At 43.6% G+C, this 24,331-nt stretch overlaps 1 protein-coding gene across 4 annotated transcripts in view; it reads right to left on the bottom strand.

Moving 5' to 3' along the window:
* Positions 1-11,545: 11,545 nt before the first annotated feature.
* GNG12 (G protein subunit gamma 12) overlaps positions 11,546-24,331 on the bottom strand; it is a 135,554-nt gene continuing 122,768 nt past the window's right edge. For all 4 annotated transcript variants that reach the window (XM_043875760.1, XM_043875762.1, XM_043875761.1 and 1 more), the window contains 2 exons: positions 17,576-17,688; positions 11,546-15,428 (listed from right to left, as the gene is read on the bottom strand). In XM_043875760.1, the coding sequence (XP_043731695.1) occupies positions 15,303-15,428; positions 17,576-17,668 (219 nt within the window). In that variant the 5' untranslated portion in view covers positions 17,669-17,688 and the 3' untranslated portion in view covers positions 11,546-15,302. The remainder of the gene's footprint in view (positions 15,429-17,575; positions 17,689-24,331) is intronic.

Below are 24,331 nucleotides of genomic sequence, written 5' to 3'. Positions count from 1 at the left end.
TAGCCTCTAAGAGGTAGCGCTTGTCCTTAGAAAGTTTATTATCAAATAAGGAAATCAATATCAACATATTCACTTCTTTAATGCTATTTACTGAAAGCCTGTCATGCACTGGGCACTAAGTCCCAGGGCTGCAAAAGTGTAAAAACAAGGTCTTTGTGTTTAAGAATGTGTGCAGTTTAGTGTAAAAGACTGACACCTGTGATGCAGGGCAATCAGTGACAATGTGCTGTGTTCAAGGCCTAAGTGTTCCTGGGGGCCGGGAAGGTTGGGAATATCCAATGAGACCCAAAGGATGAAGAGACTGGCCAGGGGATGGTGAAGGGACACTTGTTCCTGCAGAGGAGCTGTAGCTCTGGAGGGTATATTTGAAGCACGTTTGGGGTGAGTTTCTAGGACAGCCACAACCCTCACATAGGGATTTGTTGTTTCGTTTTTGTGCTCAGTCGTGTCTGACTCTTTGCAACTCCATGGACTGTTGCCCACCAGGCTCCTCTGTCTGTGGAATTTTCCAGGCGAGAATACTGGAGTGGGTTGCCATTTGCTTCTCCAGGGGGTCTTCCCAACCCATGTCTCCCACATTGGCAGGTGGGTTCTTTACCACTCAGCCATGAGGGAAGCCCCTGGAAACTGGTGGCCAAGAGAAATTTGGCCTACACGATGTTTAACAATATACATTTTTAAAGTTGTCAACATTTAAACATGAAGAAATTTCTTAGAAAAATCTTTATTTCTGTTGTCTCTTGGAAGTTTGCTATTTGTGGCAACAGTGGGCCCGCAGTCTGCATGGCAGCCACTGGCTGCAGCTGAGGGAGGCTCCTCCGTTTTAGACAAGGATTTTCAGTTTGCTACAGACCTTGCCCTTGCCTATTGTCAACTTAAGCCTCCTGGACTCACTTAGGTTTCCCTTCCTAATCCTTTTAGGCATGTGGGGTCCACCCTTCACTCACCCTCCCCCAGTGACACATATCTCTCATTCTGGGGCTCAGGTTCTTCCTGTGTAAAAATAAGGGACTTGTCCTCCAGAATTTCTCACGTTTTCCAATAAACAATGAAGACCTAGGGCTGTATGTTAAAAACACAGCTCTAAGACCCTTTCCCAAGAGCTTCAGATTAAATGGGGCTGGGAAAGGCTCAGAAGTTATTTTTTTTTAACAAGTACTCCAGGTAGTTCTTATTATCAGGGCAGTTTGACAAACATTGCATGCTTTCTTGGAGTTCTTCCACCTGAAACTCAGTAGAATCATGCTTTACAACTCTTGGGGGAGGAGGAGGGGGAGGGGAGGGGGAGGGGTGGGGGAGGGGGAGGGGAGGGGGAGGGGAGGGGGAGGGGAGGGGAGGGGGAGGGGCAGCTTTCACCGGATCAGTCTCCCTGATATCAGCCCACCAGGAGCTGAGGGGTACAGGTTTCTCTGCAAAGATTAAAGAGACTCTCAGGGAAGAGGTATAACCATAACAATTTGCTGCCTGTGGACAGAGTTAAAATTTACTAGTTTATTATTCTGTACCAGTTAAAAGAACTAGGGCTTCCCAGGTGGTACGGTTCTATCAAGAATCTGCCTACCAATGCAGGAGATGCAGGTTCTATCTCTAGGTCGGGAAGATCCCCTGGAGTCAGAAATTGCAACCTGCTTCAGTATTCTTCCCTGGAAAAATTCCACGGACAGAGAAGCCTGGTGGGCTACAGTCATGGAATTGCAGAGAGTCATATACACCTGAGCACTGAGGAAAAGAACTACAAAAGGAGGGATGGTCCACAAACAGGTTGTCTCTTAGGGCTTCCTTGAATTGAGAGAACAGACCTGTTATGCAGTAGACACAGCGCTGGGCATGTGGACAAGACAAGAAGCTGACAGCCCTGTAAAGACAAGCTCTTGTACAGAGGACTGCTCAACGTCAGGCATAAGGTAAGGCGCTCAGGAAGTGAGCAGAGTTCTTATTTTTCTTCTATCCGTTAAGTACTTTCTGGCTTATAACATGCTTTCACATTTATTAATCCATTTGGTTCCTTGCCAAAGCTCCTGAGGCTCAGAGGTCAAGAGACTCCTCTAAAGCCACATGGCGAGGAAAGGGAAAATCAAAATTCTACTCTAAACTGTCTCTTAAAGGCCAGCCAGATAGCACAGGTTAGCCTAGGGGAGCCTGAAACTAATTGGATCTAATCTTTTACTTATCCGCTAAGTGGGACAGAGCCCTAGGAAAACTAAAGGGGACAAAAACAGGAGAGAATTCTAAGAATTGTTGTCTTTCATCCTGGAACCTCCTCATGGGAGAAGTGACTTTTGTGTCCCTGGGTACTTTATGCTAATATATCTTCTAACAAATAAGTGTCCGAGAACTTATGCAGAAAAGCAGCAAACTTTCCTACCATCACCACTTAACACCTGATTACATCACCACAGTATCAAAATAATCACTCTGATAAAAGGCTCACCTGGAGAAGAGCCTTCTGATTTCATTTTGGGCTTCTTTGTATAACTGGAGAGAGCTGGCAAATGATCAAGAATAAGAGTATAGCAGTTAAAACAATAGGCTTTTCAAAAAATTTATTTTTGGCTATGCTGGTTCTTTGTTGCTGCACATGGGCTTTCTCTAGTTGCGTCGAGCAAGGGCTGTTTTCTAGTTGAGATCCACGGGCTTCTCATTGCTGTGGCTTTTTGTTGCAGGGCATGGCTCTGGTGTGCATGCTGCTGCTGCTAAGTCGCTTTAGTCATGTCCGACTCTGTGTGACCCCACAGACGGTAGCCCACCAGGCTCCCCCGTCCCTGGGATTCTCCAGGCAAGAATACTGGAGCAGGTTGCCATTTCCTTCTCTGACGCGTGAAAGTGAAGTCGCTCAGTCGTGTCTGACTCCTAGGGACCTCATGGACTGCAGCCTACCAGGCTCCTCCACCCATGGGATTTTCCAGGCAAGAGTACTGGAGTGGGGGCCATTGCCTTCTCCGCTTAGGCCCTAGAGCACAGGCTCAATAGCTGTGGTGCATGGGCTTAGTTGCCCTGGGTTGTGTGTGATCTTCCCAGACCAGGGATCAAACCTGTGTCTTCTGCATTGACAGGCAGATTCTTTACCACTGAGCCAGCAGGGAAGCATTCGACAATAGGCTTTAATAGCCAGAAAGATCTGAGCTTGGGTCTTGGATCCCAGCTAGGACTTGTGAAAGGTAGTAACTTCTCTCAACCTCAGTGATTTCTCCCAGAAAATGGAAAAATAAACAAGGCTTATATCATTGGTTTGTTTGTGGGGATTAAACAAAACAATGCATAGAGAGCACTTGGCTCATTTCCTGGAGATACTGAATATATGTGCCCTAATGATAACTACATCTCCCAATGATGAGTAATTTCCCATGTATGTATGTATGTATTTTGTATCATTATTCTATGTTTGCAAATTAGAGGGTGACTTCAGTGAAAAAGAAAGCACCTCCCCCCAGTAAACTACACAACAGAATATGAAAAGACATCATCCAATTAAATTATGTTAATTTCCACTAATCTAGTTTCTCCTCTCCATTTCCATTAACTTAATTTGGTCCTTTATCACTCATTAGGATTATCAAAGCAGAGCAGTTTCTGTTCAAAATCAAAGGTTGAATGCATGCTGTGTGCCAAGTTCTGTGCTGGAACTTGCTATAGAAAGATGATGGTGGTGCAGTTTCGACCTGCAGTCTATGGAGGAGCTGACAGACACAGAATTTTCAAGGTGGTGTGGTGGCCTGGCAAGTCTGGGCATGCGCTGTGTGTGTGTGTTTAGGGTGGTGGTGGTGGTGAGGAAGCCTACCAGGAAAGGGTGATGCTTGACCTGAGTCCTGAAGCATGGTTAAAAGCGAGGCAGGGAAGAAAAATGCTGTGCATGAGGGACTCTCTTAGTCTGTGGTGTTTGCTGGAGGATTAAGTGTCAAGGAAGGAGAGGAGAAAGGTAGGCTCAAAAGGCAGATGGAGACCAGCTCAGAGACAGCCTTGTATGTCCTTCTGAGGAGCATGACTTTGCCCTGCAGGCAATGAGGGGACTCTGAGGATTTTATTCGGAAGAGTAAAATGGGCTAACAGTGGTCTATGGTTCACTGTTCTCAGATGAGTTCAATTAGGCGGATCAGTGTGATGGGCTCAGAGGGGAGCGTAATGTAAGGGGACAGTTGTTTGTTGTTCTCGTCTGTCCTGCTCCCCTCCTCCTCCTTCTTTCTGTGACCCTTCTTTCTGGTTAGCACCCCTCACCTCAGCCTCAAAAGGAGATTTGGAATATAGGCCTGGGTCATCTTCCTGGCCACGGTGATTGGGATGGGGATAGATCATGTGACATCAGCTGGGCCAATCAAATCTTCCCTAGACTTCTCTGTCAGAGGAGAATCTCTTTACAGGCTGCCAAGCTGATCCATGAGTCTAGGGTTACTGGCAGGCGCTTGCATGCCACGGAGAGTCAGTTTATTCAAGAGCAAAGGGCAGTCATATTGAGCAAAGTTAAGTCAGACAGCGAAGGAGAAATTTCGTATGATAGCCCTTATATGTGGCATCTAAAAAGAGATGATATAAGTGAGCCTACTTAAAAAACAGAAGGAAAAAAAAAACAAAAACAGAAGGAGACTCACAGACTTGGAAATGAACTTATGGTTGCCAGAGGGAGGGATGGGGGGAAGGGATAGTTGGGGAGTTGGGGAAGGATGTGAACATACTGCTATATTTTAAATGGATAACCAACAAAGACCTACTGTATAGCACATGGATTTCTGCTTAGTATTATGTGGCAGCCTGGATAGGAGGGGAGTTTGGGGGAGAATGGCTACATGTCTATGTACAGCTGGGTCTTTCCACTGCTCACCTGAAACTGTCACAACACTTTTTGTTAATCTGCTATACCCCAATACAAAACAAAAAGTTTAAGGAAAAGGGCAGAGACGAATCTTGTCAGCAGAGCTTCTGAATCCAGCTGTACCTGAAGGGAGGCCCATGGATTTTCAGTAATGTGCGTAATTTCATTTTCAGTTAAAAATAGGATTTTAGTTTTATTTGCAACTAAGAGTGGGGACTGAGGGATTCCCTGGATGCAAGACTTTCAGGGTCAAAACTGAGACAGTCCCAAGCAAACAGAAAGCTGGCCATCCTAATACCAGGGTAACCATGGAGGCTGGAGTCTACATGGGACGTTTTTGCGGTTCAGTCAAGGGGTGATAGAGGCCTGGACTCACAGTTAGGAAAATAAGAGATGGATTTTAGAAGTATCTGGGAAATGAAATGGGTGAGACTGGGTGACCAGATGTAAGGAATGATGGGGAATTCTTGAATGCCTCCTAGGATTCCAGCTGAGGCAATTTGGATATAATATGGCTGTCAGTTAAAGTTTCTGGAGAGGAGATGGGTTTAGTCTTGGATGCATTATGTTTCAAATACTTGTGCGACTACCTGTTAGAAGCGTCCAGTAGAATAGATAAGTTGCATGCTTGGACAAAATTGGGCTGGATGTTTTGATCTCGGAATCCTCAGCATATACCAACTGTGAGAGTGGATGAGCTCACCAAGAAGAATGGATAAAGTGAGCAGAGCAGCAGTCAGCCAAGGATAGAAACTTGGGACTCAAGGTAGGATTTTAGAAGGCAGACATAGAGAGGAAATGAGAGTCTTGATGTCATAGAAGCTGGAGGGGCAGTATAGTGAGTTTACAGAAAAGAATAATTCTGTCAGAGTAGTCCCTAAAGCAGAGACTGAAAGGTTCTATGGAATTTGGAAATTAAGGTTTCACTGTCCATTTCGTTGGGTGAAATCAGTTTCACTGTGTCGGTGTGAGTAAAACCACGTTGCAGTTGATCGAGAAGATGGGAGGTGGGGAAGAGAAGACGGGGAAGGTGGACCACTCTCTGGGGAAATTTTGATGAGAAAGGAGGAAAGAGAAGGGGCTCCGGGAATAACTGGTGGACTTGCTTCTCACCTGTGAGCCTGATAGAAGTTATCTGCTTGGGTGTGATGCAGAAATTTGGATGTGGAAAGGTAGGCAGTTTTAAAAATTCAGGCCAAATGGCCCCAGCATTTTTTCTGTTGGGGAAGGCAGGATTATTTACTTGACGGGAAGGGGATAAATAGGGAGAGTTTGAGTAGAGTGATAAAGGTTTGGAATGAAGGAGTTGAACAAAGTTCAATAAAAGAATTCCTGATAGGGGCTTAGAAATAACCACCGTCAGTTTCACTTCACTAGTTCTTTCTCCTTATTCAGTCTAATTATCTATAAGGAAACAAAGCTTAACATGTCAAACCCCTGCTTAAGCAACTCTACTAACTCCCTTACCTTGCCTTTATAATCAGTAGAAAAGTTTTGCCTTTGATGATTTGACTCAAGCTTCTTTCCCAACCTCATCTGCTTGTTCCTCCCTGTAGTCCTGCCTCAGAGATCTGTCACCCAGAAGTAACAGAAGTCTGATACCCAGACTTCTTTAGAATCTAGCTTGTACACACTGTTTTAGCAGCTGAGAATATCCTTTCCCTAGTCTCCACTAACAAACTCCTACTCATCCTTCAAGGCCCAGCTGGTACACTGCCTCCCCTGTGAAACCTTTTTTGACTCACTCAAGCAGGGCTACTCCTTAGAATAGCATTTACCACATTGCATAGTAACACCCACCCTCCACCCTTACCCTCCCTATCTTGGGAGATCCTAGTCTTTTCTCGGTTTATTTTAGGACATACTTAGCACAGTGCTAGTAGGAGCTACCATACTCCTAGTAGAAGCTCAACAAATGAATGAATTCTTCTTTGTCCTGCTTCTAAAAACCAAATTTTTAAATGCTCTGTTACTCACATTTAATGTTTGAGTGGCCTATTTTTCTTTTTGTAGTTATAACTCATGAGACATTGTTGATACTTTGAAGAAATTTGCTCATTTAATTCTATTAATTGCTTATATACAAAATACCTTTCTGCAATTCATTTTTCCTTAAAAATTCTTTCCAGTCCTGATGATGAGTCAGTAGCTGAAGTATCAGGAAGTGATCCTTTAAATATCTTTTAAATATCTATAATTATACACAGCAAACCCACATTCCCTTCAGTGACCCCATACTCTAGACTGGTTCTTTCCCTCCTGGTTTTCAATTCAAGAAAGAAAATGTGAAATGACTGGGGGTGAAGATGGTTAAAAAAGGTACCCAAAATGAATTGCTTTCCTCCCCCAAATTTATATAAAATTTAAGACTTGAAGAACTGTTAACAATTACTTAGCCTGAATCCTTCTTAAAAAATCCTTTTTCCTTTTTTTTTTCTGGAAACAGGGCCAGAAATCATAAAAGTCATAAGGTTACACAGCAAATTAGTGGCAATCCAACTACAGCCCACGTTTTCTGCTTCCAAGACCCGTTCTTTCTCTTACTTCATACTGACAACTCAAGAAAAAATGCAGTTTTTTAAAAACATGAATGCATGCTCAGTCGTGTCCAACTCTTTGCATCCCCAAGGACTATAGCCTGCCAGGCTCTTCTTTCCATGGGATTTTTCAGGTTGCCATTTCCTCCTATAGGGGTTCTTTCCCCAGGGATCCAACCTGTATCTCCTGTACTGGCAGGTGGAATCTTTACCACTGAGTCACCTGGGAAGCCCTAAAAAAGCATATCAAATGTACTTTTGGATCTCTCTGAACATCCATTACCTCATGTGTAAAATAGGGTTAATAACAATAGTGACCTCATGGGCTTGTAGTGAGAATCAAATGAATTGAGATGCAAAATTTCTGAAAGCAATACCTGGGCACATTAAGTATCTGGAGTCTACCGTTGTTTATTATTTAAAGTCCAATACATTACATTCTTTTTTCCCCCAAATTTCTTTGTTTCTTTAAGGACATCTATATGTCATGGACACCTTTCCATATCAATAGAAAGCTACTGATGTTTTTAAAGGGTGACATAGAAATACATTACATTCTTGATTGCTAAGGAACTAATTTACTCACTTTACCTTACTTAATTTTATTGAAAATTTTTTTTGTTACTGACTTAATGTACAGTATTATGTTTCAGGTATACCACATAGTGATTCACAATTTTCAAGGTTACATTCCATTTATAGTTATTATAAAATACTGACTATTCCCTATGCTGTACAATATATCCTTGTAGCTTATTTACATAATACATAGTAGCTTGTACCTCTTAATCATCTACTCCTATATTATACCCCCCAACCTGCTCCCCTCTGGTAATCACTAGTTTGTTCTCTGTAAGTCTGTTTCATTTTTGTTATATTCACTTGTTTTAGATTCCTCATATAAGTGACATCATACAGTATTTTTCTCTGACTCTCAATCCATCTGTGTTGTTACAAATGGCAAAATTTCATTTATTTTTATGCTTGAGTAGTATTCCATTGAATATACTTATATACCACATCTTCTTTATCCATTTACCTGTTAATGGACACAGGTTGCTTCCATATCTTAGCAATTATAAATAATGCTGCTATGAACATCGGTGGCATGTATCTTTTCAAATTAGTCTTTTCATTTTTTTAAAAATGTATACCTGGAAGTAGAATTGCTGAATCATATGGTAGTTCTATTTCTCACTTGATGAGTTTTAAATTTCCCAAAGTTATTTTTTCTCCCCTCTTCATCCCATTCAAGCCATTCTACAAATATGAAGACAGACCATGGGTTGTAGAATCCAGCTGAGCTAGGTCTGTGAAATTAGGGTCTGCACTTCTTAGCTATAGGATCCTGCATAATTTGACTTCTCTGAGCCTCAGTTCCTCATCTGTAGGACAGAGTTAAACTCTACTTTTCTTTTGAGAGTTGTTGTGAGGCTTAAATGGGAGAGTACATGCAAAGTCCCCAGCCTGTGTCAATGTTGGGTCCCTCCTTTCCCCAGTGCCTCACACAAATTTCTGTAAATATTAGTAGATGTTGTATGAGCTATATTGCTATGTACTTCATCGATATCAGAGCTACAATGGTTTTTCTAGAACAAAGTAATTCTAATGCACTGGCCTTGGGGAAATGTCTCAAGGTTAAAAGTAGGAAGGATCTGCTGCATGTGCATGATTCTTGGAGCATGGTTCTTCAAAGGGATGCTTGCCTTCTGATATACTGTAAGGCTTCTTAACCATTTTTGCCATATCCAAGTACAAACTGTGCTATTATACACACACATTTTTGAAAATGTAAGTTGGCTTACTTTTTCTTTGTCTGTTTTAAAAGGAAACTTTATATCACAACTTGCTCAGTGAGTGACAGCTTTAGGCCTGCCCCCGCTTCATGTCAGTTTACAGGTCCACAGGGTGCTTGTAGTGACACTTGGCTGCTGTCCTGTGTGAGGACCAGACTGCAGGTCTTTTTGTGGCTGGAGCTCCCACTTCTATCATTAAGCAGTGTGTGCATGAGGGGTGTGTGTGTGTGTGTGTGTGTGTGTGTGTGGTGTGTATGTATGTAAAGATGGGGGCATGATTGGATCTAGAGACTAGAAATAGCAATTTACACCTAGGTATCTCTGCTGCAGATTTAATTTCCAAACTCAAGACCTTACCATTATATAGCTCAGCCATTCCTATTATTTGCTTTCATAATTGAATAGATTCTCTAGGAGGATTCATAGGGTGTAAAAATGCTTCATATGTAAAATTCTCAATATACTTAAAACTTTATGGTGCACTTCTGCTCCTTTGTGCTAAGCGTTTCTCTCTCCATAGTTTTATTTTTACAGTGCCAGTATTCTTCTACAGACTAATACATAGTCATATAGCATTTCAGGATGAACTTAGTTGGATGGCATTTTCTTCCAGTGCAGAGAAATTATTGGTTTCTTAAAAATTAGTAGCTGAGGTGCGGGTTCCTGAGACCAACTGTCTATGTTTGCCTAGGGCTGGCCTAGATAGCTAAAGGGCCTTTAGCTATATATAATAGATGTGATTGACCCAGATAAAGGAACAGTAATTGGGGCAGTATCTGAAGGCAAAGGTTATTTGCTGCTCACAGCGGTAAAGGGGTTAAGAAGCAAGCAGGGCCAGGCTCTGACAACAAGCTAAAGGCAATAGTCACGCCAGCTTGTGCAACGGTGGCTAGAGCTTATGGGTGGGTATGTTCTGCACAGTCAGTCGTAAGCCCAAAGTTTGTAAATTTAGACATAGAAAAGGAGGCGGAAATACCCTAGCTCTGAGTATGAAGGCTTATGGTGAGTGTCCACATGGATATATGTAACAGACTCTTGCCAATGAGAAGCTGGCCACAGGAGAGCTGGGAGATGACCTGCATCTCCACATTTAGCTCCCATGTTACTAGCAGGCTTGACTTGTTCATGCCATTTAGATCAGATACCATTTCATCTGCCATATTTACTTAGTCTTCTCACTTCATTATCCTCTCTCCCCTATGCATGTTGTGCTCTTAGTTGCTCAGTCATGTCTGACTCTTGCGACCCTATGGACTGTAGCCTGCCAGGCTCCTCTGTCCATGGGGTTACCCAGGCAAGAATACTGGAGTGAGCTGCTGTTTCCTCCTCCAGGGCATCTTCCTGACCCAGGGATTGAACCTGCGTCTCCTGCATTGCAGGTGGATTCTACCTGCTGAGTCATCAGGGAAGCCCTACCCAAATCCCATCTACCACCTCCCAATACAATCATCTTCCATTGCAAGTCACAGGAACTTCCGGTATTTTGGTTTGAACCATGAAAGTGCTGGTCAGTTGCTGCCTATTTTTCATGACTGCAGTGTCTAAATGCTTCAGTCCTTTCCTAGAAAGGGTTGAGTGGCTATCTCTGCCCTGACTCTTTGAGAGTGTGTGAGTGCTGGTTTTTTGAAGCAGGGAACATCTCTGTGGCTTGCCCAGCCCATAACCTTGTTGGCTGCCTTCTCCCTTCCGGTGGCTCTCTGGATGATATTGTCCCTCCCTCCGTCTCTGAGGGAGTCCCAGCCCTGGAGGAAGGGACTGGGCAGGAGACAGGGTACCTTCAGCAAACACTTGGTGAGTATGAGTCATCAAGTCTGATGACCTTTCCATTTGTTATCTGTTTCCATGGTCATTGTCAGGTCTCAGGATGGGAAACAGCCTTCGACACACAGTGAATCATTACACCACCACTCCTTAACAACTTCCACCCTCTTCCTGTTGCTGGGTGGCTAAGGGGTATGGGAGATGCTCTGCACACTACCTTTGAGCTCACTTTTCTCCTCCTCCTGCAATTCCCTCCCAAGACTGCAGGGTTTCTTTATCTTTCAAGACCTGGCTCAAACACTACCTCCCTTGGAAGCCTTGTCAAGACTTTGCAGAGGTAGAGGCAGCCCTCCTTCCTCTGGGCTCTCACAGCACTGTGTTCCCCTGTGTTCAGGCACATTGCACATGGTACTATTAGTTTATATACGAGTCATTCCCATCTTCTTTGTTCTAGACTGTGAGCTTCTCACAGGCTAGTGTAAGCCTTATTCTTCTGAGTATACTCAGAGCTTTAGTTCCATACCTGGCTCTTAGCTGGTACTCAGAAAATGTTAACTGAATGAATGCAGGAAAAAGGGAAGAGAACTGGTCTTCTGTTAGTTTACCGAGCAAAATATGGGTAGGAAGATTCAATGAGCCAGACCCAGTAAAGAGAGCAATGGTGCTTTAATGAAACTGTTTTTCAAATCTGCAAACACATTAGCTGTGAAGTAAATGCTTTTATTCTTTCCAGAGAACAGATTTCCAACCAACGATCACAATATTTAGGTTAATAAGATGCTGGACAGATAAGTAGTCAAAGAATGTCCTAAAACAACAATCCCATCAATTAATATATCAAATGCAAATTTACTGAGACATCAAGAGAATATGTTTATAGTTACATGGCTACAAACAAGACTTTATTACTGTAATCAAGTTCATAAAACTAGGAAAAAAAGCCATATAACAAAAAGGCCTTTCATAAGCTATTAAATGCGCACACACAATAGACAAACCGATTTTATTTTGAAGCAGCGTATAGCACCAACATGTTGGCAGGACCAGCAGAAGGGTAGGCCACTGGACGGAACAGGAGGGTATCAGCCATCAGCTACTTCAAGCCCCTTATTTTACAGATGGTGAAATGGAGGCTCAGAGAGATGGAGTGCCTTGTCCAAAGTCATACAACACAGGAACACAGGATTGGCTAGATAGCGATCCAGGACACCCAGCTCTAGGTAAGTGCTCTATTTTAACATACAGATAACTCTACTTAATTCAATGTATTTCTTTTTTTTCTATTAACAGATCTACCATAAAAAGTCAATACAGTCATAACACACTCTGGTATTACATTTATTGAAAAAGGACTGACATGTACTGTGATTCACTTCTTAGGCCTATATAGCTCTTAAAATTCAGAGTAATCACTCAGATGACACTATCTTAGTTGCAAATTGAGACAAAGGCATCTGGAGGGAAAGTTTGGCACATCTTCCACTACCTAAACTAACTTAATGCCTCAAAATTACTAAATCATTGGTATACTTTTTTTTTTTTGGATAGTTGAAAGATTAGTAAAGTACAAAAATAGTCCTAATAGAGAGAAAGCAAATTCGGTCTTTGCTTTACGGGGTAAGTATGGCACTTTTCATTTTAATAATAAGGAAATGTAAAAACCTGATTCTTTTTAGGAAAAACTTACAGCTTGTGAACCACGTTGTATAGAAAGTGTTTCTGTCTGTAAAAAAAAAAAAAAAGTGTGTGTCTGTAAAATACTTTGGAGTCATGAAAATTCTTGCCATGGTCCTGAGGCGTAAATTGGACTGATTAATGATGAACTAAAGAAGAATCAAGAATGGAAAAAGAGATCACTGTTAATAGAAGCAGAATTAAAGACAAAGTATAGTGAACATATTTAAATAGCCTCATAGATATGAAGCCAGGAAGTTGCATGTATATAAGTGATTGTGTCATTATAGTGGTAGTTTGGAAAAAATAACACACATTGGGCATTTGTCCATCATTATAAACCAGCTGCTGTCTAATAGTTAAACTGTGGCTTTACTAGTAGAATAAAGCCTGATAAATAAAAGTGACTTCTGCATATCATATATATGTATACATATATTATATTTTTCTCACATAGACGTCTCATAATAAGCAAATCAACACTTAGCTACAATTTTTTCCCCCTTGGGTCCAGCATCAAAGGACTTGATATCACTTTTCTTAAACATGCCCTACACCTGGTTAGGAAGTTAATGATGTTCATACATGTAGCCTTTATGATATCTGACTAGCAAAAAAAAAATCTCCTGGGACCTCAAGTCCATTCCTTACCACTACAAACATATTAACATATATAGCAAACCATACTTGTTTTCTAATAGGGAAAAGAACATGTTTTAGTACTAAAGAATAAACTATGCTTGCTACCAAAAATGTGTATATAACAGTATAATAAAAGTAATTTCATGAAAATATTTTGTAACAAGCTACATTATAAATATTTAAAGAAACATGGTAAAAATCAGAGTGAAAATAAGATTAGTGTTCTGAAACTATCAGTAGAAAAATACACTTATTAAAAAAAAAGAATGTCTCATTAAGTGAAGCAGTATGTGTAAAGTTGTCTTCTTAATGTGTATTTCAAATTTCACCTTTTGAAAGGAAAAAAACCTTTCTCCACCAACAGGTGCCTATATATACTTGGAAACTGGGCGCTTTGCAGAGCCAAGTGTAGATGACAAGAAGAGAAGGGCAGTGGTATGATTTCCACATGATCCTGGGAGAGCGAGGGCAGTTCACAATGTTGGATAGGTGACTTGCAGAAGTATGGAATAGATTCGAGCAGTCTGAAAACAGTACTGTATTTGTTCACCCACAATTAACACAATACTCAGAGCTCAGGTGTTAGATTTAAAAACAGGCTTGCACTGCAGGGCAAGACTGTACAGAACTAGGGAAAACCATTGTAAATAATTCCTTCTCGGGGTTGAATCCTTTTTGAGAATACTTGTAACTTTCGTGAGTAATTTTTAATGAATGGCAACTGAATTAAAATATCAAAGGTCTGGTACACGGTTTGGGCCCATAAATAAGTGTTTAGAAATACCCTCTCCTCCTCTTAGTTAACAACATGTCTTCTGCCACAGGAGACAACCTTCTTTGGGGATCCCCACTAGCCATTCTGGGCGTGTGTGGCAGTAATATCCAGGCCCAGAGGAAAATCAAGGAACTGTGAGCCCAAGTAGTGAAACAAGCCCCTCTGATGGTGTGAGGACCAGGTAGGGATGGCGCGGATGCTGCAGATACTTGAAAAGAGCTTACGTGTCCGATACCTTTACATTCTTTGTGGGTTTCTTTCCCACCATGATCTACCCACTTGGGGCTGGGGAGGTGGACATTAACTCTGAAGAAATGATCTGGCTGCAGAGGAAAGATAAGAGGGAAGGCAGACAAAGCGAGCTAAATCACAAAGGTAGGCCACAAAGAGTAGCTGGTTTTCACACATTCCTGCTCCTCTCTTGGCCGGGCCCATGGCTGCTCTGTCTAGTTCCCATCGTTAAAGTAGGAACTTCAGGTGTCTACCCCCAATCCAGAGGCCATGAGCCCTGGGGCACAGCTGCCCAGGGTGCCCCCAAAGGCCACCTCCCCTTTCCTAGATAGACTCAGGATCACTGAAACCTGAAGTCGCTTGGTGAAAGGATGCTCATATTATAAAAGGGCTTTTAGTTCAGTTTAAAAATTTGATTGGCAGGTCAGCACGGTTTCAAGAGGAGAGAGATGACTTCATTACTCAACTATGATGAATACAGGCTGTAGGGTGTTCTTTTTGTACAATAACTACAAGAAAAGAATTCTACCTACACACAGCTTGAGATAAAGGTATAACTTCTGGAGTTGAACTGATAATATGGAGGGAGAGACATTTTAATTGGGAAATAAGCTTTGAGATGTGTATATACAAACACACACATATATATACACAAAACACTTCTCACCCACATATACTGTACAGATTGGCACAACTCTATTAATAGACTATGACAAAAATTTTAGGACCAGTTATCCTTGGCATTTTAATCTAGACAACTGCTTAGGTAATTTAGGTTTTAACTGGATCACTGATATATTTGTTTTCTTTTTAAAGGCTAGACCAACTTTCCTTCAGCAGTAACTAATAGGATACCGTAGTTAACAAATGGAAAACAGGATTATTATTCTATATTAATTGAGTAAAAGGCATTTTAGAGAAAGAAAAACTTGGAAGGTAAAGACTTCAGAGTCCATAATTCCAAGTTAAGAGCATTTTAGTTATTAGCAGTGGTTACCAAATAAGCTGAAGGTAAATCTTTTCAAGGAGCTGCTCATCATTTGCTTTGTTGAGAAGAGGGGAGGATCCGCTTCACTACTTCTCTATAAGATGGTGCAGGTCTTCTTATCCTTGAAGGGGTTTTCTGAAGTTGGTATCCCCATCAGCAGGGGGTCATTCCTGGCATGTTCCTCACAGTAGGACATGAGGTCCGCTGATGCCTTTGAAACCTGGTGTGTAGACAAACCCCAAGCAAACAAAATATTTACAGGATGCAACTAGAGATGATCATACTAAGTGAAATAAGTCAGAAAGAGACAAATACCATATGCTATCACTTCCATGTGGAATCTAAAATACGGCACAAATGAGTCTATCTACAAAACAGATTTATTGATAGAGAACAGACCTGTGGTTGCCAAGGGGGAGGGAGGGAGAGGAATGAACTAGGAGTTTGGGGTTGGTAGATACAAACTCTTACATTTAGAATGGAGAAACAATGAGGTCCTCATGTATATAGCACAGGGAACTATATTCAATACCCCGTGATAAACCATAATGGCAAAGAATATATATAAAAAAAAGAATATATAAGCTTATAACTAAGTCACTTTGCTATACAGCAGAGATTGGTACAACAATGTAAATCAACTGTTTAGATAAAAAAAATTTTTTAAAAAGGAGAATATTTACAAACTCAAAAGGTATCTGCATGCTAACCCATTGGGTGGAAAACTGTTGGAGAACAGAATAACCAGAGTCTTGAAGTATCACTCCCAGGTTACCTGTTACATAGAAAGGGCAAAGGTACTTCCAAATGCAGAAATCTGGCAGATAAGGCCTTCCTCAACCAAGTGATCAAACTGACGTCAGCTGTCTCTTGGGCTGAGTAGAGAAGAAATGCCACCAGCCAGCCAGTATTCCTGCCAAAAGCTTTAGCCCGAATTTGATCATCAGCAAACAATTTCATTTGCAGTGAGGCCCATTCTGCAAAGTGAGGGGCCTGGAATCTTCAAAACCAGACTGTGTGTTACATATCAGCAGTGTAATAACTGTACTGTAGTTATGTAAAGGAACATGCTCTTGTACTTAGGAGGCAAATGGTAAAGTATTAGGGGTGAAGAGTCATGATGTCTGCAAATGACTTTCAAGAAATTTCAGGAAAAATTACATCAGTTTTGTATGTGTGCAGAGACAGAAAACAAATATGGTAAAATGCTCATTAGTGAATCTTGGTAAAGAGTATATGGGTGTCTATTGTTAAAACTCTTCTGTAGGTTTAAAATTTCTCAAAATAAAAAGTTGGGAGGAGGGGAAAAAGAAAAGCGTCTGATTCAAAGAAAGGCTGTATCTTAGCTTCTACCCAATTAAAAAAAATAATTATAATGCAGAGGAGAACAGAGTTAAAGCACTGAAATAAGGGCTCAGAGCCAAATCTCAGGAAGAACAGAGCCAAATTCTGGTAGGGTGTCAAGATTTACCATTAAAGATTGGGGAAATAAAAAGAGGGACAAAACCAGCATGTAAAGATGTAGCACCTTACTTTGGCATGAGTTAGAAATGGAAATATCACACCTTCTTCAGAGGTCTGGGTAGGGGACCCATTATAATCATCAGACCAGTGTCCTCAGGCCAGGGACACAGGCCAGCTGAGCCCTGGCAAATACAGGATAGGCAGCCTCCTGTTTTGAAGACAGGTGACTGTCTCCAGGCCCAGAGGAATTTATCAGGTGACTGCTTCAGTATCTAGGAAACAGCATTACTCACAACATTCCCAAGGCACTCACTGCTTAGCCCTCTCTGGGGATTTTTGGGGAAATGACTTCTAAGTCAGGTGACCCATCAGATGCCTTCTGGTTTCCTCCAGGTCTCAACTAAGGCTGGCACTATTGGCTCTGGACGCAGACTGTGGTCATCAAAGCGCACACACACTGAAAAAGTGTCTTCTCCTCAAAAGGACACCAGACCGTTGACTAGTTATGCAAGGCTCCCTCGGCTGCAGTGATAACTCCAGAACACTTCATACATTCCAGAGGGCTGACGAGGGTGTTTATATAAATCCACCTGGAACCCCTGTCCCCAGGAAAAACACAGCGCCAGAAGGCTCGGCCACGTGTGCCCAGGGAAGGCAAGTCCTCATGAAATCCTGTCACGGGTTTTAGGTTTTCTGTCCAAACAGACAGGCTCACTTCAGACACATTGGCTTGCCCATACTATGTAGAAAAGAAAGTTAAGACTCGGAAACTCTCAGCTTGCTCAGAGAAAATCATGGCACCTGGCTGAATTATATGGCATTATCTTCTCAGAAATATGGCCTGGCCTCAGGAGAGCAGAGGGAGATGGTGAGGAACACATCTGACCTATTCAAGGCTCTTACCTTTATTCTTTCGATGGAGGCTTCCATTCTCAGCTGCTGCACAGTCCTCCGTGCCTGGGCGATGTTGTTGGTACTGGCTGTCTTGCTCGACATCTTCAGTTAATGGTTTTCACCTGAAATTTAAGAGAACATTTTTTAAAAGGTGAAGAGCAGTCATCTTTAAGTTGTTTAGACATTCGTAATGCTTTGTGTTACTCAAGGGGAAAAGGATGCATTTCCGGTCACCACAGTTTCTTGGAGGCAGTCACCACAAAGTCTCTCGGAAGTGGGAGTGGTGGCCTCAGTGTTTAAGCTGGTAATACTCTTGAGCACCTTCGTGAATCTTTCCTCTGCAGAAACCCAGTATGTGGTATGCTTAGTCGCTCAGTTGTGTCTGACTCTTGGTGACTCCATGGACTGTAGCTCGCCAAGCTCCTCTGTCCATGGAATTTTCAAGGCAAGAATACTGGAGTGGGTTACCACTTCCTTCTCCAGAGGATCTTCCCGACCCAGGGATCTAACCTGCGTCTCCTGTATCTCCTGCATTGGCAGGCGGTTCTTTACTGCTGTGCCCAAAATCCAATACTAGTAGTTTAATCCTTGTGCCCTATATGCACCATAAAATAGCCTTTCTTAGGATCCTCTAAAGGGAAACACACAAAAACATCCATGGTAATTTCATAGGCCTCCAGCACACATGGGCCATGTCCCGTGTGCAGGGTAACGTAATTACTGCCATGTACCTTAATAGAAGGTTTAGATTTCATTTCGTTTTGGCTCTCTGACCCAACTATTACACTGATGCGGGTCCTGGCAACAGAAAAATGGCAAATGAGAGTACTTCTGGAAAATTCTACACAAAGGGTGCATTTTTAGGAGATATCAAGATTTGCAATCGTTTGGAGAATGTTAGGCAGATAAGGAAGCCCTTATTCGGGAAAAAAGTAGGAACCTTTCAGCTGAAAGACTCTCAATGATAGACCTAAAAGTCAAATGGGATACAGCCTCAAGCCTGAAATATTTAATGGAACTTCATCAGTCCCCTCCCCCGCTGCCCTCTCCCCCTGACTTTGATCTCTCTGGCTTCATCCTGGTGGTCAGGGCACTGGCTAACCCCACACTTCCACTGCACGTTCGTGGACTGACTCTCCTCTCGGGTCTGAGCCCGTGGCTTTCAGGCTGCCCTCGGTCTCTGTCTCCCCAGCCAGCTGGTGCAAAGCAGAGGAAACTTCTGGACCTTGAGCTTCGACCTGTTTAGTTGTCCCACGGCAGAGTCCAACGGGAAGGCGGGCTAGGGAAAGGCACTGCCCCGTGCCCCTGCCATATATGGCCAGGACCTCTCTCGGTGCGGTGGCACCGGAAGAGATCGCAGAGCTGGCAGGTCTGGCAGCAGTGTGGCAGTTTTATGACTCAGCAGGTGGACAGTAGGTGTGTCTCCCCATGCTATGCACAGGGCTCAGCAAAGTCTGGCGCCGGCAGCAAACCCAGGCTGACTCAGCCTTCTGGAGGGGCTGCAATGCACACAGTGTATCTGCTATAAAGGCTCACACCACACAAGGTTGCAGAAAACAAACACCCGCAGCTCTGGCGGCACCCACCGGAGGTCGACTGCACTCAGAATGCTCCGGGTGGCCGAGTTCAAGGACTTGGGTAGGGCTTGCACCCTCTGAGGTCAGAGGCAGCTTTGGGTCAAATGCCCGAATACCACTGTGCTTTTAACTGCCTGCAGAACTTTGAAATCCTAATTAGCAAGCTTCATGCCCCTGGTTTGGACCCTGCCTTCCAGTTACTAGCTGGGTGAAACTAGGCAGGTTATGTAACTTCTCTGAGCTTGTGTTTTCTCATTTGTAATATAGGGATACTGTGACTTTTGAGGATTCAATTCACTGGTGCACATGTAGTTTTTAGCAAAGGACCAAAGCACTCCACACACACTGTATTTATCCTTGGGGGTCCCACCCAGCAGAAGTAATGGGAATCCCCTGTGTACCTATCTGCCTCCCCCCTGGCCAGGCCTCTAGGATTTTGAATGACCATTCTGGGTGGGCATTGGCCCTAAGCAGTTCTGTGGCACTCTGGTGTCATGGCAGAATGGAATGGCTGGAGACAGCCATCTGAGGATTCCCTCAGAGTAAGGGAGCCCAAGCCACACAGGAAACTGGGAGCAGCCGTCATGTGACAGGACATGGTGGCCTTGCCTTGGGCGACTGGGTTACAACACATTTCCAGACGAGCTGCCTCTTCCTCCGATTCCTCAGTCATCCTGCCACACCCAACGGAGAGGTCAAGGGTCTCCTGGTGACTCTGCTCATACCCAGCGGCCTGGTCCAGCCCCTTCCATGTTCCCAGCAAGCACTTGTTAATAGAGCCTTTGAAATGGGTCTAAGGCAGCAGGCAGCCCCTCTGTGAACAGTCTGAGTGCTCAGATTCAAAACCACACTGGTTTTGTTCCCTGGAGCACGTTAAGCGGGGCTCCCCTGCCAGCTGGCACCGGTTCGGAGGATTGGCCCCCAGCCTCCAGAATGCAAATACGACACCCTTTCTGAGCCGTCTGTGGTTTCCAGGCTGCACCCTCAGGACTTTCTTAAAGTTCCCTTCACAGGAAAATAACACCAAGCATTCTCTTCTTTGTCTCAACCTCCAGGGCATAGAGTTTCCAAGGCCTGAGCAAGTTTTCCTGTAACTGTGGAACATTTCACACACATATCAGGACTGGGTCAGCCGTGGCTCCCACCCACGTGGCCATAAGCAAATCGTCCATAGTCAGGCTTTATTTATAAAATGCTTGGGTAGGTCCTCCTAAAATTGGTGAGAAACTTTGCATCTGGTACGCAGAGGGCTTAACTTCCTGACTGTATTACAGTCAGGATGAAAAAGAGCCAGCGGTTCACAGTTCGTGCTTGCCAGCTTGGGGCCCTGACAGCCCTCCCCACTTCTGACCTCTGTGTTCTCAGTGGCTCCTTCACAGAGAGCCTTCCCTCAGAGGGCTGCCTGTTCCCTTCTATTGCAGACCCCTCTAGAAAAAGTTGTTCACTGGGCCACTGGAAAAATACATCATTTCTTTCTTTTTTTTTTTTTAAGTACATCATTTCTTATGATAACATGCTTCCAATGGAGAAGTCAAATCAAAATTATATTGTTTTAACCCAAGGAGCCTCTTCAAGGAACTCGGGTGGCTGAGCTGCCTCACGTGTCTGAGAGCAAGGTCATGGGCTGCTTGACGTCGGGCTGGTGGGCGGTGTTTACAGGAGCGGGAGGTCTCCTGAGGACTTCCTCCCCTCTTGCAGCTGCTCTGCATCGCCTCAACAGCTGGGCTGGGGCAAAACCAGACGGAGAGACTGGGACACAAACATCTCTGAGTGTCTCTGCACCCTCAGAGGGTTTCTTTGGTCTTCCCTCAACAGCATGGATGTCTGGCTGTTTGTTTGTGCTACTACTTGGATTAAAAAAACTTGCTTTATTCTTATTCCAAGAATAGCTTCCAAGACAAACACCACCTGATATTCATATGGAACCTCAGAGCATAAATGTACTTTCATCTACATTCATCCGTGAAGCCTCACTCTCAGCCTGAAAGGTGTGTTACTTTTTCATGCTTGTTTTATAGATGAGGCAACTACAATTAGGAAAACGTGCTCCCAGTTTATCCAGCTCAGAGCCTTGAACCAGCTCGTAAGCTTCTGTATCCTGGAAGTCACACTTGCTACTGTATCATGAAAGGATGCAATTCTAATTAATTAGATTCGCAAACACTCAGGGCATCACTGAACAGTCCATGATGTGGTTCCAATCAAGGGTGACCTTGACACCCCATGACCGGGAGCTGTGGCCTTGCTGATGGCTTCACATTTGTACAAAACTCTTTCTGGTGCAGAAGGCATCTGTTTGTCTGTCTTGTGCTCTGGGAGACAGGTCTCCCCTGTCATATCCACAAGCAAAGTGAGAATGTTCTTGCTGCGGCTACTAGGCAAGGACTGAGGTTAGCATGTGAACATCGTGAGTCCCCAGGGGTCCATCCAACCAGAGGGGCCCAGGCCTGCGCCTGCCCTGTGTAGGACCACAGGTCTGACAAAACCCTGGCTCTTGCTTCTGCAGCCTGGTTTTCAGTTTGACATGTGGCTGAGAGATTTGAATAAACACAGCATTAGTAGCAAAGTACAGTTAGCTATTCAAATGCTCTGCATTGGCTCAAATGCTATTATTCATCTGAATTCTCAGCTTCCGAGAAATTCCTAGGAACAAGATGTCACATTAGGGAAATGTGGGCATTTTAATCTTTGTCTAGAGGGGCCTGAAGCAGGGAGAGAAGGGTGGGGATGGCAAGTGTGACATAGAGCACACTCTGGCAGGAAGGCACCAGGAAGCCCCGGAATCTGAATCACAAGTCATCAAGGCCTGGACAGTAATTGAATCACTGGAGTGAAGCCAACATTCTAAGCAAACACACCCCTTGTGGCTGTAATAAAAGAGCAGGCTGCAAAAAAAAAAAAAAAAAGAGAGAGAAAATAGGTTTCCACTTAGCCTCTTATCCCTCCTTCAACTATTAATATCAATGTCTTACCCCAGGTTTCTTCCCACACCTCATCTGCTAAAGGGTGACAGCAATCTATCTCACAGGCTTGTCGGGATGACACGCAGGAGCACCTACCACTAACGCACCTGGTACCATGGGTGTTTAAGTGTCAAGGGGGCGAAGAGATGAGGAAGGCCTGCAAGGAACAGTGGAAGACACAATTTGGGATGGAGAAGAGATAAAAAAGTGATAGTGAGAGTCCTTGCTTTTTAAAAATTTTGTTTGTTTGCAGTGCACGGCATGTGGGATCTTAGTTCTTTGACCAGGGATTAAACCCGCGCCCTCTGCATTGGAAGTGCAGCAGAGTCTTAACCACTGGAGGACCGCTGGGGAAGTCCTGATATTCCTTTCCAAGAGAAGTATATATGTAGGCTCAGAATTAGCAGAGTGAAAAAGAAAGAGGACAGTTCTCTCTCAAGCTGGATAACAAGACAAAAACCATGCATCCAATGGGAAACAAAGGTAAAAACTCAGCAAAGGAAGAGTTTCAAAGTAATCAGGCGGTAACATCTACTGACAGGGCCTTTGAAGGAATGCAGAGAGCGGGCAGTCAAGCCCCTAAGAACTGGTTTTCTATTCTCATAAACACTTATTATTTTCTATCAGAGCCTACAGGCTGAATCCAGACTGCAGATGTGTTTGGTTGGGCCCCACACAGGGTTAACCCGTGTGCGCGTGTGTGTGTGTGAAACAGAAACATACAGAAAGAAACAATGTGTGTATGTGTTTTAACTGTCAACATTTGAAAAATAAAGAGATTTCATTTCAAAAAGAAAAATCTCTAGAAAAGTCAGAAAATCTTTAAACAGTGGCTAAATCTTAGTAGGCACCCGCGTGCCGGACCCTCCGTTTTAGCTCACAGCCCAGCCTTTATACTCTGCCTTGGATGCTCAGCTCCGAGTGTATGCTCGAGGATTAGGCTAGGGGACTTGGGTTCACTTCTGCCCCCGATCCTTCCTACCTTTAGTGCCCTATGTGACACTTGTACCCTATCTAAACCTCAACTTTCTCATGGGAAAAATGGGGATAATAATACTTCTCTGTCTCAAAGGCATCAGATAAGCATGTGAGTGTAGTAAATATAGAGCAGCTAGTACCTGCATCCTCTGATTGCAGCCCAAGGGTAGTGCTTTGAGCACCCACAGGCTCATGTTCCCTCTCTTCCGGCTGAGCCCTGCTACTTCAGTGTCATCAGCTGAACTGCGTCCCCCCAAGTTTCATAGGTTGAAGTCTTAACTCCCCCAGAATTCAGAATGTGACTGTACCTAGAGATAGGGTCCTTAAAGAGGTAATTAAGTTAAAATGAGCTTATTAGACTGGGGTCCTCCTAGGAAGCGGGAATTTGGCCACAGCGGGGGACAGAAGAACGACCATGTGAAGACACAGGGAGAAGGTGGGCACCTACAAGCCAAAGAGAAAGGTCTTAAGAAACCAACCCTCCCCAACACTTTAACTGCAAACTTCTAGCCTACAGAATTGTAGGAAGTTAAATTTCTGTTCTTTAAGCCCCTCAGCCTGTGGCACTTTGTGTTAGCAGCCCAAGCAAACGAATATACCCAGGTGCTCTTGCAGCTAGGGTCTGGATGATGCAGGCTTTGCTGATCTCATGCATTCGAGAGGGATCGGGAAGGTGGAAGTGAGAAGGCCACTTTCTTGCTGCTCGGCTTATTTCTGATGGCTAATCAGGTGGAAGGCAACCTGCTCTTGGCAGAGGTTCTTGGCACCCCAGTGTGCAGTCACTTGTAGCATGGTGCTAAGAAGCTGTGGGCTGCAGCAGCCTGCTAATTATGCTGCAGGGCCCCTGGGCGCTGGTTCTGTGGTGGTATCTAGAAGTTGTTTGGGGGGCTCCACTGAGAGCCTATGTCTCCATTCCTTCCATTGACTACACAAGCACACAATCCCCTATATTAAAGCTCATTCTGCTAACACCCCCAAGAGTGCTTTTGGTTTGCTGGACCTAAACCCCAACTGATTCACAACTGTTAATCTATTGTTTTGTAATCTGTAAACAGCTTACAAAGACTAGCTATGATTTCTACTTTCATACTATCGTTGCTGAACACACCAAATTCTACGACTTGAAAAGGAAAGCTAAGGCAGAATTCTTCTTCTTCCCAAACAGAGCTCGCAGGCAAGAAGGCCATGGGTAGTTGAACCTGTGACCAGCTGCCTGCATGTCCTGCCCTGCTCCTGTTCAGTTTTGA

Source organism: Cervus elaphus, chromosome 20 (genome assembly GCF_910594005.1).
Source record: "Cervus elaphus chromosome 20, mCerEla1.1, whole genome shotgun sequence".
NCBI classification, from domain to species: domain Eukaryota; kingdom Metazoa; phylum Chordata; class Mammalia; order Artiodactyla; family Cervidae; genus Cervus; species Cervus elaphus.
The sequence above is the reverse complement of the archived record's forward strand: the minus strand, read 5'-3'. Positions and strand labels throughout refer to the sequence as shown.